This window comes from Chiloscyllium plagiosum, unplaced genomic scaffold (assembly GCF_037043375.1).
Source record: "Chiloscyllium plagiosum isolate Xiang-an unplaced genomic scaffold, Cpla_swu_hap1 HiC_scaffold_22, whole genome shotgun sequence".
NCBI lineage: Eukaryota > Metazoa > Chordata > Chondrichthyes > Orectolobiformes > Hemiscylliidae > Chiloscyllium > Chiloscyllium plagiosum.
Genome location: NW_028270160.1, coordinates 45,745,853 through 45,759,334, shown reverse-complemented (window position 1 = coordinate 45,759,334; position 13,482 = coordinate 45,745,853). Strand labels below are relative to the sequence as shown.

Below are 13,482 nucleotides of genomic sequence, written 5' to 3'. Positions count from 1 at the left end.
TGGCCAATAGTTCCCCGGTTTTTGCTTTCCTGCACTTTTTGAATAGGAGTGTCACATTTAGTAGTTTTCCAATTCTCTGGTACTTCTCCAGAGTCCAAGAAGGTTTGGAAAATTACAACCAAAGCATTCAATCTCTCTATTTACTACTACTACTACTACGGAAATCAGGATACAAGCCATCAGAGCCAAGGCACCTGCCTGCCTTTAGCTCCATTAGGTTGTCTAATATGGTTTCTTTAGTGATGGGGGTGGTACCTAATTACCTATTCTTCAGTTATTAAATATTTGAAGTATCTTCTACCATAAAGACGTTTTTTAAAAAACTTTAACTCTTTATTTTCACCATAATTATCTCCCGAGAATAATTTTCTAAGGGACTTTGACCTCGCTTTCATTTTATATTTAAATCTCTTATTGTCAGTTTTTAATACTCCTCACTAGTTTACCTTTAGTTACATTTTGTAGTCCTCTTATTTTGGATTTTGAATTTATGCTGGTCACCAAAGCTATCAGATTTTTGGCCTTTTTTTTTTCTTTTTCTTCCAACTTGATATTCCCTTTAAGTTCCTTGGTTCTTTGGGATTGGTGAAGACTTTAAACAGACAGGAAAGTAGATGGGTAATGGGTTTTGGGAATGACGTTCCACAAGGCAGGCTGATCTAACTGAAACCTGCTGCCAAATGAGAAAACTAGTCAGGTACTGATACTAATGAAAGCTAGAAAAGATGGTCAAGGTTAGAGTTTGTGAAAGATTGAAGTCATTGAAAGAATTTTAAAATTTAGTTAATAGGAGTTAGTGGGGTTCAAAGACAACAGGGACAATGCAAGAGAGAATATGAGCATTGGAGCAGGTACAAGTTGAGGAATTGTAAAAGGGAAATTCTTGGGAAGCCAGTGAAGAGGTGCTGAAGATTTATTGTAAGGAATGTGTAAATATGAAATTTGGTCACAGTAAAAGTGAGAGGGGCAAAATTTATACTGTTTAAAATTAGGCTTTTTTGTGTGAAGGTGAGTTTTAATGTCTGCTACATGTGCAGTTGAAATGTGGTGAATGAGAGTTGTAGCCAAGAGTGGAGAAATTTCAGAAGTTATTGTTCCTCCAAGCCTTTGGCTGCAGAGGTAAATTTGCGCAATTACTTGTAGATGTTTCCAAGGGAACAGTACTTAACTAAGATGAGAACTGGTGTGGAACTGATGAGAGATTAGAGACTAGAAGGTCAACTGGAAGTGACGATACCCAACTCAATGAAACAGAACAACAATGAAAGAAGTTAACACTGATCTGTTCCCAAATCAAAAGTTGTGCTGAAAGATATCCAATCTTTAATCCAGTTGTACCCCAAGCCTTATGTTTTCTTCTGTCGTACGGAAGCCTTCAGTCCATAAAGTCTGTCAAGAGAAGAGCTGTAAGAACTAATGTGTACTTTGTATGAAGACCAAAGCTTCAGGTTATAATCAAAGTCCTTGGCACACTTCTGTCTTTAAAAGGTAAATAAGGTACTAACTAGAAGATATCTAAAATCTGTAGGGGCAGTTTGTTAAATTACTGCAGATAAAGGGAAAACTATATCCAATTATAGTATCAGATTAGTAATCCAGGATTTGCATGGCAAATTATGAATTTGAGTTGAATAATCTTGGCAATGTGGCATTATTGAAAGACATTCAACAAATGCCCTTCATGGAATGGAACAGATAACCAAGAAGTAGCTTGGTCGACGTGTGGTTTGAGTGCTCCAATACATTGTTACTCTTGATGCCCTTGATGGGGCAAATCGGGGTGAAATTCCAGTTTATCCATCTTACCCGCAAAATAATTTTTCAAGAGACAAACATTCAAGAGCAAGATAGTTCCAGTAATTGAGCAGAGAATTTAAGATGCTTAACTGAATGCACTAAACAAATTTTCTGATGTTCACTTTGTGGTATGAATTCTGACCTGTGTCTAACTTTAAATGAAAAGAGAACGAGCATTCTAATATTCACTTTAATACTGACGTAAGTGCTAATCTGAATAGTTAGCGCTCTTTTGTGAGAGGCTGCAAATAACGTTCTTCTTAAATGAAGGGACCTAGGCGTGCAGGCACACAGTTCCTTGAGAGTGGAACTACAGGTAGACAGGATGGTCCATAAGGTGTTTGGCATGCTTGCATTCATTGGTCTGTGCGCGGAGTTTAGGAGTTAGGAGGTCATGTACAGTCATACGGAACACTGGTCAATATTCCAAAGTGGTCTGTGTTCAATTCTGGTCTCCCTGCTATAGCAAGGATGTTGCTAAACTTGAAAGGGTTCCGAAAATTTTACAAGGATGTTGCTAGGTATGGAAAGGTTGAGCTTTTAGGGAGAGGCTGAATAGGCTATGGCTTTTGTCCCCTGGAGCATTGGAGGCTGAGGGGTGACCTTTTATAGATGTCTATAAAATCATGAAGTGCATAGATAGGGTGAATAGCCACGTCTTTTCCCCAAGTTGGGGGAGTCCAAAGCTAGAGGGCATAGGTTTAAGGTGAGAGGGGAAAGATTAAAAAGGGACCTGTGATGCAACTTTTTCATGCAGGGGGAGGTGTGTGTATGGAATAAGCTGCCAGAGGAAGTGGTGAAAGTGGGTACAATTACAATATTTTAAAAGGCATCTGGATAGGTATGAATTGGTAGGGTTTTAAGGGATATGGGCCAAATGCTAACAAATGAGACTAGATTTATTTGGGATATCTGGTTGGCGTTGACGAGTTGGACAGAAGGGTCTGTTTCTCTGCTGCATAATTGTATTATTCTAAATGTCTCTTGATTTTCTTATTAGGGAAAGCTTCAGATGTGGGTTGATGTTTACCCAATGAGTCTCGGGCCCCCTGGACCACCATTCGACATCACTCCCCGAAAACCCAAAAAGTAAGTTAACTGTATCAGTATCAATTTAATCCATATTAAATCCATGTTAAGTCTCGGTGTGACTATTGAGAATACAATGTGTATTGTTTGTTGGCCTATGAAATCCATTTGTTGACAAAAGCTGTTCTTTCCAGCACCTAGTCTCTTTATGCACGGTGTGTTTTGGGTGATGGGGCATGATTTTTTTTCTTTTTGAATTGTTTTCTATTGAGAAGGTGACTAAACAGATGGATGAGGGTCAAGTGGTTGATGTGGTGCACATAGATTTCGGTATGGCATTTTATAAGATTCCCCACAGTAGGCTATAGCAGAAAATAGAGGCATGGGATTGAGGGTAATTTAGTGGTTTGGATCAGAAATAGGCTAGCTGAAAGAAGACAGAGGGTGGTGCTTGGTGGGAAATGTTCATCCTGAAGTTCAGTTACTAATGGTGCACTGCAAGGATCTGGATCTGGATTGGGGCCACTGCTGTTTGTCGCTTTTATAAGATGACCTGAATGAGGGTTTTCGAAGGATGGGTTAGTAAATTTGCAGATGACACCAAGGCCAATACAGTTGTGGATAGTGCCGAAGGATGTTGTAGGTTACAGAGGGACGTAGATAAGCAGGGCTAAGAGGTAGCAAATGGAGTTTAATGCAGAAAAGTGTGAGGTGATTTCACTTTGGAAGGAATAACAGGAATGCAGAGTACTGGGCTAATGGTAAGATTCTTGGTAGTGTAGGTGAACAAAAAGATCTTGGTGTCCATGTACATCCTTGAAAGCTATCACCCAGGTTGATAGGGTTGTTAAGACGACATACGGTGTTTTAGTTTTTTTGGTAGAGGGTTTGAAATTTGGAACCATGAGGTCATGCTGCAGCTGTACAAAACTCTAGTATTGTGTTCAGTTCTGGTCACTGTATTATAGAAAGGATGTGAAAGCTTTGGAAAAGGTTCAGAGGAGACTTACTATGATGTTGCCAGGTGTGGAGGGAAGGTCTTAGGATAAAAGGTTGAGGGACTTGAGGCTGTTCTCATTAGAGAGGAGGTTGTTGAGAGGTGACTTAATTGAGACATATAAGATAATCGGAGGATTAGATAGGGTGGACAGTGAGAGCCTTTTTCCTTGGATGGCGATGGCTAGCACAAGGGGACGTAACTTTAAATTGAGGGGTGATGCATATAGGTCAGATGTCAGGTAGTTTCTTTACTTGGAGTAGTAGGGGTGTGGAGTGCACTACCTGCAACAGTGGTAGACTCACCAACTTTAAGGGCATTTAAATGGTTATTGGATAGGCAAATGGATGAGAATGAAATAGAGTAGGTTAGATGGGCTTCTGACTTGTTTCACAGGTCGGCTCGACGTCAAGGGCTGAAGGGCCTGTAAAGCACTTATGTTCTATTGACAGCATGAAAAGGTGACATTGGCACTGAGAAATATAAACCTATGTTTTGAGTTATGTTGATATAGTTTAAGTGCTATACATGTGTCTTGAAATAAGTACTAAGTCCTTAGCGATGAAATGGATGCCATTAGTGATTTCTGTCTTGTACAACATTTCCAAATGTTTTACAGCCATAAAGTCCGAGAAATGTACAGCAAGGAAGCAGCCCTTCAGTCAATTTGCCCAGACACCCTGTATAAACCTAGTCCCATTTTCCAACATTTGACCCATTTCCCTCTGAACCCTTCCTATTCCTTATAACTATCCAGATGCATTTTAAATGTTGTAATTGTACCACCGTCTGTGTGAAAACATTGTCCCTTAGGTGCCTTTTTTTAATCTTTCCCCTCTCACCTTAAACCTATGTTTCTAGTTTTGGGACTCCCCCACCCCAAGGAAAAGATCTTGGCAATTAATCCTATCTATGTCCCTCATGGTTTTATAAACCTCTGAGGTCACCCCTCAGCCTCTGAAACTCCAGGGGAAAATCCCAGCTTATTCAGCCTCTCCCTATAGCTCAAACCCTCCAACCCGGGCAACATACATGTAAAGCTTTTCTGAACCCTTTCAAGTCTCGCAACATCGTTCCTTTTGCAAGGAGACCAGAATTGCGCACAGTATTCCAAAAGTGGCCTAACCCATGTCCTGTGCAGCTGCAATATGATCTCCCAACTCCTATACTCCGTGCAATGACCAATAAAGGAAAGCATACCAAACACCACCTTCACTATCCTATCTACCTGGAACTCCACTTTCCAGGAACTGTGAACCTGCACTCCAAGGTCTCTTTGTTCAGCATCCCTCCCAAGGATCTTGCCATGTAAGTGTGTAAGTTCTGCCCTGATTTGCCTTTCCAAAATGCAGCACCTCACATTTATCTAAATTAAACTCCATCTGCCACCACTCAGCCTATTGGCCCATTTGATAAAGATCTCATTGTATTCTGAGGTAAATTTTTTGCTGTCCACTACACCTCCAATTTTGGTGTCACCTGTCCTTTAGCTAATTATGATTAGAGTCACATTTAGTTGATTCCATTACTGCTGAGCAAATGAACCCATTATGTTGAATGTGGTATTTCAAGGAAAATAAAGATTAAATGTTTCCACCCAGTTTAGATGTGCTTTATATAGAGTCAGTTTTTAAGCTGAGTAGCATTTAATAATGTGGGGCAAGTTGTTATGGGCAAATTTCCATGTTGCAACAGAGGCAGGAATTTGGTTTGAGAAACATCAAATTGAAGGCTAGGTCTTGCACTTGGATGGGGCTTTGTTTTAAAATGAACATTTTTACAGTGCATTGCCTGCTCTGCTGACCCCACCATATCTCAAATTCTAAGAATGGGAGAGAATGGCAGGGGAATGATAAAGATAGGGCTGGCCCATTTCACCCACAGCAGGGGTAGGCCTGTTCCAGTCGAGAAGCTCAGCAGCTTTACCTATGTTGAGGAAGGGAGTGGGGTGGTGCGACCTCTTTGCAAAAGTACTGAGCCTAATGTAGGGTAGCCCCTTAGCCCAAAAGAAGTGTCTTAATTCTCCTTTTACCTATCCCCCATAACCTCTAGCCCCTCATCTGTCTCACTAGGGCCTGCCTGCTCTAGGCAATACCCTGGGTTTGCTGAAGTCTGGCCTCCTTTCTTTTTGGGGCTGTCCATGTCCCTGCAGTGATCATGCTCATAACCCAGCACTGTTGGGCCGACAGAGCTGCCATCTAGTTGTATAAGCCAGAAGATCTCCTGAGGTGGAACCTGCTCCCTGAGGTACCACCAGAAGTTTCTCCCTTTTGTAGCTATCTACTCGGTTTGCACCTTTTACATTGCATTGGGACCTTGTGTTCCAGAAACTGCCAGAGGCACCCGACTTGAGTTTTTCCCATTCCCTCCATGAAAGTCCAAGCGCTAGCCGATGAAGAATGAGTTGATTCTGACCAGCTTGGTATCGCAGCACATTTGTGCTACAAATGGGAAATGGACCAATGCTGCCGTGCAATTAATTATAACTGGTAGAAAAATGGCAAGGTGAATATCCGATCTGAAATGATCTTGGCTTTGACTATGTTGTCTTCTCCTCCATTGTCTTAACTCTCCCAGCTGAGTTAAGAGCCTTGGAGAAAACAGTACAGTAAAACCTGAGTTGAAATTAATTGTATGAACAGTGTGTCAAATTCCGCATTGCTGTTTTGAAGGATTAACATCTGGATGTTTTAAATGGGCTAAGGCATCTTTTGCTGCCTGACCTGCTGCGCTTTTCCAGCAACACATTTTCAGCTCTGATCTCCAGCATCTGCAGACCTCACTTTCTCCTCCCTAATGCATCTTTCAGACTAGTTAAAATGTAAAGTATTCACTGGGTAAAATCGCATGGTAATTGCTAAGATTTTAAATATGAGCTTCCAAATCCTTTTATGCAAATTTTAAACAGCTAGTTGAAGAGAAATTGTCCTGGTCTGGTTCCCATACAACATTCAGCACTTAATGTGGTCACTTCATGTGGTTCATTTCAGGTATTTCCTTCGCTGTGTAATCTGGAACACCAGTGATGTTATTCTGGATGAAACGAGCATTACGGGAGAAGAAATGAGTGATATCTATGTGAAGGGGTAAGTAGGTAAATCTAATATGTTTTGGTAGGTAAGGACTTTTAACAGGTGCAAAGCAACATACTTTATTTCTTAAAAGCTAGTCAAGACTTAATGTTTGATTTTATTGCTTCTGTTTACTACATTATTTACTGTGGCTATACTCCGGTCAGATTGGTAGTGCAAGTGAAGTGAAGTTTCATGGGCAGGCCAAATGAGACCCAAGAGACGACGCTGGTGTTTGGGCTATTACTTTTATGAATGGACTGATTGAAAGATTTGTAAATCTTGGAAGGCCCGTGATCTTGCTGACAGTTGCCATACAGTCAGTTCAAAAACACTGCAGGTGGGCAAACAGTCTGAATTTAATTTCCTGTATAGGACTTGCATGTCCTTCAGGTATGTGATTGATGCTACCCAACAAAACATCAAATTGCTCAAAAGAAAATCTTTGCAGTCCAATCTCAAATATTGCACCTGTTTTGGAGCCTTGCTTGCTGAAGTGAAGGATGAGTAAATGTCGTGTTTTACAGGCTTCTGGTTGTGGCACCTTCCTGGCACCTTCCCCTGCCACCGCAGGAATTGCAAAACCTACACCCACACCACCTCCCTCACCTCCATCCAAGGCCCGAAAGGAGCCTTCCACATCCATCAAAGTTTTGTACCTGCACATCCACCAATATCACTTATTATATACATTCCTCCCGATGTGGTCCCCTCTACATTGGGGAGACTGGACGCCTCTTAACAGAGCACTTTAGGGAACATCTCCTGCACCAAACAACCTGCACCAATCAACCACACTGCCCTGTGGCCCAACATTTCAACTCCCCCTCCCACTCTGCCGAGGACATGGAGGTCATGGGCCTCCTTCACTGCCGCTCCCTCACCATCTGAAGCCTGGAGGAAGAACGCCTCATCTTCTGCCTTGGAACACTTCAACCCCAGGGCATCAATGTGGACTTCAACAGTTTCCTCGTTTCCCCTTCCCCCACCTCACCCCAATTCCAAACTTCCAGCTCAGCACTGTCCCCATGACTTGTCCTACCTGCCTATCTTCCTTTCCACCTATCCACTCCACCCTCCTCTCTATCCTATCGCCTTCATCCCACCCCCCCCATCCACCCATTCTACTCTTTGCTACCTACCTCCATCACCCTCCCCTGACCTATCGCCTTCATCCCCTCCCCCACTCACCTATTGTACTCTATGCTACTTTCTCCCCACCCCCACCCTCCTCTCGGTTATCTTTCCACCCTTCAGGCACTCTGCCTGTATTCCTGATGAAGGGCTTTTGCCCGAAACATCAATTTTCCTGCTGCTCGGATGCTGTCTGAACTGCTGTGCTTTTCTAGCACCACTCTAATCCAGAATCTGGTTTCCAGCATCTGCAGTCATTTTGTTTTTACCTGTTTGTGGCAGAGCACTAACTTGCCTCGGGAGGGGATTGTAACTTTGGATTTGAGCTCTGATTGCATCCCTTTCTTGTCCAGCACTGTGGGTCAGAATTTCTTTGTTTGTTTAGAAATGGGCATCGTTGACCAGGCCAACATTCGTGGCCCATTGAGTCGCCTTTTGAGAAGGTGATAGAAAACTGGACAAGATCCCAGTCATCTTTGGACTAGATCCCTCAGCCTCTGATGCTCCAGGGAAAACAGCCCTAGCCTATTCAACCTCTCTCCAACCCTGGCAACAGCCTTGTAAATCTTTTCTGAACCCTTCCACATTTCACAACATCAGTCCAATAGGAAGGAGAGCAGAATTGCATGCAGTATTCCAACAGTGGCCAAACCAATGTCCTGTAAAGCCGCAACATGACCTCCCAACTGCTGTACTCGATACGCTGACCAATAAAGGAAAGCATACTAAACGCCGCCTTCACTATCTATCCATCTGCAACTCTACTTTCAAGGAGCTATGAACCTGCACTCCAAGGTCTCTTTGTTCAGCAGCACTCCCTAGGACCTTGCCATGAAGTGTATCAGTCCTGCTAAGATTTGCTTTCCCAAAATGCAGCACCTCACATCAATATAAATTAAACTCCATCTGTCTCTTAGCCCATGGGCCCAACTGATCAAGATCCCTTTTGTAATCTGAGGTAACCTTCTTCACTATTCACTATACCCCCAATTTTGGGGTCATCTGCAAACTTACTAACACTATCTCTTAAGCTCCTATCCAAAATCATTTTTATAAATGATGAAATTTAGTGGATCCAGCACCAATCTTTGTGGCACTCCACTGGTCACAGGCCTCCAGTCTGAAAAACAACCCTCCACCACCACCCTCTGTCCTTTACCTTTGAGCCAGTTCTATATCCGAATGTCTGTGGGTCTGATTCTGAGCTGTTGTGGCCTGTGTGCATTCTAAGATTGGAAAGAGGTGTTACGGTTGCATTTTTACTCCAGGACAAAATACTGCTGTAGCCCAAAGTGTTTTCTAATCGTTTACTAATGTAGCTATATCACTGGGGAATCCATAATCAGGGGGACAGAGGTTTGGTGGAACGAGAGAAACTCGTGGTTGGTGTGTTGCTTCCCCGGTGCCAGGGTTTGTGATGTCTCTGATCATGTTTTTGGGATCCTTTTAGGGGGAGAGGAATCAGCCCCAGGTTGTGGTCCACGTATGTACCAAACGATATAGGTAGGAAGAGAGATGGGGATTTAAGGCAGAACTTCACGGAGCTAGGGTGGAAGCTTAGCTGGGACAAAGTTGTTATCTCAGTTTGTTGCCTGTCCCATGTACTAGTGAGGCAAGGAATAGGGAGAGAAAGGAGTCGAACACGTGACTAGAGGGATGGTGCAGGAGGGTGGGTTTGGATTCCTGGATAATTGGGGGGGGGGGGGGTGAAGATTTGCTAATGTTCTCCAGGTGGGATTAAACTAATTCAGCAGGGGGACAGGAACCCAAATTGTAGTAAGAGTATACAGGAGGTTGAGTAGTGAGGTCCAAAATAAGGTTAGTTGTTATGGGGCCTTTATCTTATATTGACTGACTGGGAATACTATAGTTCAAGTACTTCAGATGTGTGCAGGAGGGTTTCCTGACACACAAGCCAACAAGGGGTGAGGCCACATTAAAATTGGTACTGGATAATGAACCCGGCTAGGTGTTCGGTTTGGAGGTAGGTAAGCACTTTGGTAATAGTGACCACAGTTTGGTTATGTTTACTTTAGTGATCGAAAGGGAGGGGTATAGATTGCTGGGGGAAAAGGCAATTATGATGTGATTAGGCAAGATTTAGAATGCAAGAGGGAAACTGCAGGGGATGGGCACAATTGAAATGTGGAGCTTATTCAAGGAACAGCTACTGTGGGTCCTTGATAAGTATGTACCTGTCAGGCAGGGAGGAAGTTCTCGAGCGAGGGAGCCATGGTTTACTAAGGAAGCTGAATCTCTTGTCAAGAGGAAGAAGGTGGCTTATGTTGGAATGAGAAATGAAGCTCCATTAATTAGGACGCTTGAGAGTTACAGGTTAACCAGGAAAGACCTAAAAGAGTTAAGAGCCAGGCGGGGACATGAGAAATCATTGGCAGATAGGATCAAGGAAACCCTAAGGCTTTCTATAGATATATCTGGAATAAAAGAATGATTTAGAGTAAGAGTAGGTCCAATCAAGCATAGTAGTGGCAAGTTGTATGTGGAGTCAGAGGAGATGGGGGAAGCGCTAAATGAATTTTTTCACCAGTATTCACATTGTCTTTTTCTAATATTGTTGAGAATATTGAGCTACAAGCTACTAGACTAAATGGGATTGAGGTTCACGAGGAGGTGTTGACAATTGGAAGTGTAAAAATAGATAAGTCCCCTGGGCAGAATGGGATTTATCCTAGGATTCCCTGGGCTGTTAGGGAGGAGATTGCCGAGCCTTTGACTTTGCTCTTTGTTGTCATTGTCTTCAGGAATAGTGGCAGATAGCAAATGTTGATTCATTGTTCAAGGAGAGGAATAGAGACAACCATAGAAATTATAGACCCATGAGCCTTACTTCAGTTGTGGGTAAAGTGTTGGAAAGAGATATGAGAGAGGATTTATCATCTAGAAAGGAGTAAGTTGATTAGGGATAGTCAACATGTTTTTGTGAAGGGTAGGTTGTGCCTTACAAATCTTATGGCGTTCTTTTGAGAAGGTGACCAAACAGGTGGATAAGGGTAAAGCCGTTGACATGGTGTATTTGGATTTCAGAAAGGCGTTTGATAAGGTTCCCCATGGTAGGCCATTGTGCAAAATAGAAGCATTGAGCGTGATTTCGCCATTTTGGATAAGAAATTGGCTAGCTGAAAGAAGACGCAAGGTGGTGGTCGATGGGAAATATTCATCCTGGAGTTCAGTACTAGTTGTGTACCACAAGGATCTGTTTGGGGTCCACTTTGTCATTTTTATTAGTGACCTGGATGAGGGCATAGAAGGCTGGGTTAGTAAATATGCAGATGACACTAAAGTCGGTACAGTTGTGGATAGTGCCGAAGGATGTTGTAGGTTACAGAGAGACATAGATAAGCTGCAGAGCTGGGTTGAGGTGGCAAATGGGGTTTAATGTGGAAAAGTGAGAGGTGATTTCACTTTGGAAGGAATAACAGGAATGCAGAGTATTGGGCTAATGGTAAGATTCTTGGTAGTGTAGGTGAGTAGAGGGATCTGTGTCCATGTACGTAGATCCCTGAAAGTTGCTATCCAGGTTGTTAGGATTGTTAAGAAGGGTTACGGGGTGTGTTAGCTTTTATTAGTAGAGGGATTGCATTTCGGAACCATAAGGTCATGCTGCAGCTGTTCAAAACTCTGGTGCGACCATGTACAATCCTGCTCACCATATTATAAGAAGGATGTGGAAGCTTTGGAAAAGGTTGAGGAGATTTACTAGGATGCTGCCTGGTATGGAGGGAAGGTCTTACAAGGAAAGGTTGAGGGGTTTGAGGCTGTTTTTATTAGAGAGAAGCAGGTTGAGAGATGACTTAATCGAGACATACAAGATAGTCAGACGATTAGATAGGGTGGACAGTGAGAGCCTTTTTCCTCTGGTAATGGCTAGCATGAGGGGACATAGCTTTAAATTGAGGGGTTGTTGATACAGGACAGATGTCCGAGGTAGGTTCTTTACTCGGAGTAGCAGGGGGCGTGGAATGCACTGCCTGCAACAATAGTAGACTCACCAACTTTAAGGGCATTTAAATGGTCATTGGATACGCATGCAAGTGAGAATTGAATAGTGTCGGTTAGATGGGCTTCAGATTGGTTTCACAGGTCAGTGCAACGTCGAGGGCCGAAGGGTCTGTACTGCACTGAATGTTCTATGGTCTGTCTGTGACCGTATTCTATTACAACAGCAATGACATTTGATAGAAGTGTGAAAATTAAGTGCAGGGTAGGTCATATCCCTTTTTTGAGCTATTTAATCAAATCATGATCATCAACCTTGACTCCACTTTCCCACCTTGTTCCCAGATCACTGAACTGCACCTTCTCCTCTGTTTTGTTTTTATTATTTCCCTTAATTAACTTGAGAATTTTTCTTTAAGTATCCTGACCTTGAAAATGCTCAAACTGAATATTTGTATACATCTGGGTAGGGAATTGCAAAGACACCCGATCCTCTCAATTTTAAAAAAAGTGATTTTTAAAATTCCATTTCATGAGGATGTGAAAAGTGCTTTATGAATGCAGTGTTTCTTTTTGCTGATGGGGTACTGTGCAGACAAAGGAAGTTTCTGGACTGACAACCTCATTGCTGCTACAACGGGATAATACTGTATGACTGAAGTGATCTGCTACCTGCAAAAGAATCTTGCTTTTCACCCAAATTCCTTCATTTTCTTAGTTTGACCCAAGAGTGTTGCTTCTGGATGTCACAATCCAAATAATTTTACAATCTTCTAATGCATTAACAATAGAGCATGGTCATGACTCAAGGCGATTTCATCATCATTACCTGCTATAATTTTTGACTTTGCTAGAAGTTTACACAAAGGAACTGGGTGACCATAAACTGAGCAGGAACATCTAGTCAGATGTTCCCCATCCAAATGGGCAAGCTATAGAGATCCACTAAAATGCTAACTTCCAAGCTCCTGATTTCACAGAGGTGTCATTTAGACATATAACATTATCTAATTCTCCACCTCTGCAAAAATACAACTGTTGTATGTATGCACAGGAATGTTCAAATATCGCGAACACTTCAGAAGATAAACTTATTGGGCAGTCTTTGTCCTCCGTTTGCACAAAAAGTGCACAATCTTTAAAAGTAACTGACTTAGAACTGGAAAATGCTAAGGCTGTTGTAAGAACATAGATGCAAGGATGAGTCTCATGGCCTCTCAGCCATGCTTTCGTCTTGAATATGATAATCATCTGCACCAACTGCACTTTTTCCCAAATAAGTCTGTGTGGCATTACACTTCTCGACTCTGACCTCCAGCATCTGCAGTCCTCGCTTTCTCTGTCTCTGGTTCCCTGAGAGACTAAGTATACTCAATGATGGAGCATGCATAACTCTAAAGATAGGGAATTCTAAAGGCTAGAACCATTCTAAAGGAATTCTAAAGGTTTAGAACCATGTTGAAATTTCTCCCCCAATCATAGTCCTAAATGATCATT

General features: G+C 42.4%; 1 protein-coding gene across 1 annotated transcript in view; it reads left to right on the top strand.

The window, feature by feature from the left end:
- LOC122561091 (myoferlin) overlaps positions 1-13,482 on the top strand; it is a 227,388-nt gene that overhangs the window by 163,543 nt on the left and 50,363 nt on the right. The window contains exons 49-50 of the mRNA XM_087999003.1: positions 2,798-2,886; positions 6,814-6,909. Of these exons, the coding sequence (XP_087855129.1) occupies positions 2,798-2,886; positions 6,814-6,909 (185 nt within the window). The remainder of the gene's footprint in view (positions 1-2,797; positions 2,887-6,813; positions 6,910-13,482) is intronic.